The sequence below is a fragment of the Vulpes lagopus genome, chromosome 12, assembly GCF_018345385.1.
Source record: "Vulpes lagopus strain Blue_001 chromosome 12, ASM1834538v1, whole genome shotgun sequence".
NCBI classification, from domain to species: domain Eukaryota; kingdom Metazoa; phylum Chordata; class Mammalia; order Carnivora; family Canidae; genus Vulpes; species Vulpes lagopus.
The window spans coordinates 74,486,989-74,491,271 of NC_054835.1; the positions used below are offsets into that span (position 1 = coordinate 74,486,989).

The following is a 4,283-nucleotide window of genomic DNA, read 5'->3' on the forward strand; positions in this document are numbered from 1 at the left end:
ATTTCCTTTGAAATCACTCTGGAGAAGCCACAGAAGCCAGAGAAGAACTTGGACTTGAACTAGGAATTAAAGTCAACCAGCAACAATAGAAATGACAAAGCCCTAGGGAGATAGACCATTTTCTTCAACTGGTATGTGCTAGATGCAAGAAGGATGAGGGCCAGTGGGCCAACCCAAAGGTAAGGACAATCATAGATGGCAGGAACAGATTGGAAACCGAGTTTTACATTCTGTTTTTACCTCTCCCCGGCACAGACTTTAAAAGTTCAGGCCAGGCCCTTTCCATCAGAGCAATTAACACCAGCAGTCCAGACATCAGTACAGAAGTCCACGGCAGATTCATCAGGTGAGCACAAATCCTGCTCCCTACTGAGATGAGAAGTTGAAGGAAATAGGAGAGGATTGACCAGAAAACTGTGAAAATTCATTCCTCCACTAGTTCCCTTTGAAATATCTGGTAAGACTGGATTGTAGCCTGGAGACAATACTCCCACAAAGCTGCTTCTCTATAAGGGTTTATAATAACCACACTCAAGACAATTTTTGTCATGTTGTGGCTTTGCACAGCCACACATGTGGAGTTTTTTTGTTTTTTGGGGTTTTTTGTTTTGTTTTGTTTTTCAGTGGCGCAAAACCAGATGGGTTCATTTATTAAGCAAATGTTTCCTGGCCCCTTCCTTCCCTTGGGCCAGGACTGCTCCAGCTACAGGAAGGCACCTCACAGGACAGACCGGGTCCCTGCTCCAACAGCAGGGTGCATGGAGGATCCACAGGGGCCTACCTGGACAGCTGGAAGGGGAGGAGCATCACGGGGGGGGGGGGGTGCTGGGTAGCACCGGGAGCCTGGGGGTGGGGTGTGACTTGGGGCCTCATGCGTGCTGAGGGCAGGCCTCACAGAGCAGGGGCCGTGGAGGCATCCTCCGTGTGCGGGAGGCAAAGGAGGGAGCCACAGGACTGCAGGCAAGGGGAGGAACAGCAGGTGCCAAGGCCCTGGGGAGGACGAGGATGCAGAAGAGACGTGCAGTGGTCTCTGCCCGCTCCCCGCCCCCCCCCCCCCAGGCCATGGGAGGGACACAGGGTGCCCGTGTGGGAGGTAAGGAAGGTATAAAGGAGAAATCGGGCAAAGGAGGAGCCAAAGCCCCCTCAAGAAGGCGGAGGTGACCTCAGAAGGTAAGGCCCGCCCGGTTCCCCTCCCGAGTCTCCCCAGCCAAGGTGGGCTCGGGCTGTCCCCCCCACTCTGCATCCTCCTCCCGCCCCCTCCTCCCCCTCCTCAGCTTCCTCCTCCCGCCGCCTCCAGGGACGCCCTAGGTAGCCCCGAATGGAGCTCAGGGGCCCTGTTCGGGGGGTGAGGCTCCAGCACCCCCACAGGAGACCGGCTGCCGCAGCGTCAGGCCCAACCAGGGCTGGGGACGGTCCCCGGGGGGCGGGACGCCTGCCACGGGAGGATGTCCTCGGCCAGGGGCTGGCCCCAGGGGAAGGGGCCAGCGAGGGGGCAGAAGGGCAGGACCCCGCGCAGGCTGGATGGGCAGGCCCTGGGGGGGGGCAGAGCTCGGGGGGGGCCGCCAGGCGCAGCCGCGACCCCGGGGCCCTGCACCTGACCTGCCCGCGGGCTGGGGCACAGCAGCGCGTCCCCGGCCGATAGCCCGGGGCGCCAGGTACCCGGCGCGGTGCACGGACTCCCTCTGCGGAGGCCACCGTGGGCTGCATGAGGGTGACCAGGTCCCCATGAGGGCAGGCTCCGTCGGGAGCTGGAGGGCTCTGCTGGCTCGATGCCAAGGCCGACGCCGCCCACTGAGAGGCCCTCGCAGAACTCGCCCAGGACGCCTCGGGGAGTCGCTCCGGGGCCGGAGCAGCGCCCTCCTGGCGATGGGTGACCAGTAGGACCCGGCCAAAGCGGCCCTGGCCCGGGGGACGAACTTGCTGGTAGAGCTCATCCGCCTCGGCCGGGCCCAGGGTCTGGCTCTTAGCGGCACCTGAGCTCCAGCTCCAGGGCTGCCTCCTGGCCCTGCCGCAGCTCCTCTCCGCGAGGCCCCGGGTCTCCTCCGCCGCGGGGTCAGCAGCCCCCCTCCACCTGCTCCTCATCTGTTTGCCGGGCATCTCTCCTCCGAAGCTTGCCTGACCCTTCGCTGCCTGCCTGGCCGGTGCCCAGCACTAGATGCCACGCCAGCCAGCAGAGGCCTGGGAACCCCACCGGGGCGCTCAGTGTGCACTTCTCCCCACACTTCATGTGACCAACGCAAGTAGTTTCTGGCTTTGGTCTTTTCTAATAAGCAACGCAGACAGGACAGCTGATGTTTCTCCCTAGAAGGGCATGAAGCCACCCACCAAAGTAACTGAACGTTTGAGGTATATGACTACCTTAAATATAAAATAACCTGCAGGAACATATATTATTCAAAACAGAGTTACTTAAATGGACACACAAGTAATTTGAAATAACAAATTTGCACTTAAAAGACCTGCAAAATAAATCAGAAATCAATTATAGTGGTGAATCAAAAAGAAAAACGGGGTAAAACAAAGGAAACAATATGCTGCATTAGTAATAAGATGGAATCTGCTGAGGAACAAATTAGTAAGTTAGAAGATCAGATGCATGAAGTCTCCTAAAGGTAGCAGGAAGGGCTAGAGAGACATAGAGGATATACACAGAGAGATACATCTGCCAATATCAGATAACGGAAGCCCCGGAAAATTAAAAGCATAAAAACAGACATACGAAAGATGAAAAATCCCCAATCTAAGTGATCTATACGTTGACAATGAGGATAGATAATATGAAATGTGAAAATGATGAAGACAAAAGAAAACTCTGTAAGCCCATAGAAGAGATCACCTATAGAGAAGTGCAAGGATCAAGGGATGTCAAATATCAATGGATATAGGAAGACAGTATAATATTCCTAAAATAGTAAAGGGAAACAATTTTGAGCCAATAATTTGATATATACCTTAATTATAACTTAAATGGGTGGCATAACAACAACAGCAGCAGCAGCAACAACGACAAAAATCCAAGACATACAAGACCTTAGAAAATGTGCTATACAGAGACTTGAACTGGAAATATTTGGAAATAAACACTCAAATAATAAGAAAACATAGAAGGTTAAATATTTGTGCTGGTATTTAAACCTGCTTTGTAAAGTCCTATTCTTTTCATTCTACCATACTGACCCTACATTAATAGTAGTATCATCTATTTCAGATGTCTTTGTATTTAAAGCATGGTGCAGAAGTAAAAACTCTAACAGTGTGTTTTTTTTTTTTTTCAAGATTTTATTTATTTATTCATGAGAGACACACAGAGAGAGGCAGAGACACAGGCAGGGGGAGAAGCAGGCTCCGTGAGGGAGCCTGATTCAGGACTCGATCCCGAGGCTCCAGGATCATGCCCTGGGCCGAAGGCAGGAGCTAAGCCACCGAGCCACCCAGGGATCCCCTCTAATAGTGGTTTTAAACTCTTAGTAGGAGTTGTTCAATTCACTTAAATGACATGACTTCTTTATATGTTAATTAGAACGCCTTCCACTATATTTATAGGATTATAACATAATGATCATTGTATAAGTCAGTATGTGTCTGAGAATGATTGTGAGATCCCCAAAATCATTGGAGAGAGCAGCAAACTTTCAAACTGAATTGACTATGGCATGTGTGTAGCCCTTATCAAGCACAAGATATCGTGGTGGTATATAACGTGACTGAAGTGACATGATGGTTATGATGGTAGAGTGATAAAAAAGATATTTAACTCTTATCTGGCAGCCCACATAAGTCAATCCTATTTGTTCACCGTCAAATATACCCTAAACATAACCACTTCTTATAATTCCACAGGCACCATCTTGTTTAGTAATCTTCCAACTCTTTTCCCTACACCTGTACATCTCTTCCTTCTATATATTTTCCCATATATTTTGAGTGATCATTTCAACACTTTGATCAGATGATAGCTTTCTCCTATTCAGTCTTCTCCAGTGGCTTTCCATATATTAAGATAAGCACTTTTCACATACACAGCACTGTTCTCCGTGCTGACATGCACCAACTCATTTGTTCTTGAAACATATCTAGTGTCCTACTAAGTAAATTAAGGCATAGAGCAATTAAGCATCTTACCCAAAGTCATCTCACCAGTAGGTAGCCGTCAGCTTTGGAGTTCATGATCTTTCCTTCTACTTCAGCTCTATCCAAACTGCCTGAATGATAAATGTGTTCTCCTCCACCATCTCATTCCATTACTGTTGCTCTCTTAATATTAGACTCGCACTCTTTGCTGG

At 50.3% G+C, this 4,283-nt stretch overlaps 1 protein-coding gene across 1 annotated transcript; it reads right to left on the minus strand.

Moving 5' to 3' along the window:
* Nucleotides 1–1,143: 1,143 nt before the first annotated feature.
* LOC121474061 (serine/threonine-protein kinase SBK2-like) lies at nt 1,144–2,097 on the minus strand. The gene has a single exon (XM_041726877.1). It carries the CDS (start codon nt 2,095–2,097, stop codon nt 1,144–1,146), a length of 954 nt encoding a protein of 317 aa, XP_041582811.1.
* Between the last annotated feature and the right edge of the window lie 2,186 nt (nt 2,098–4,283).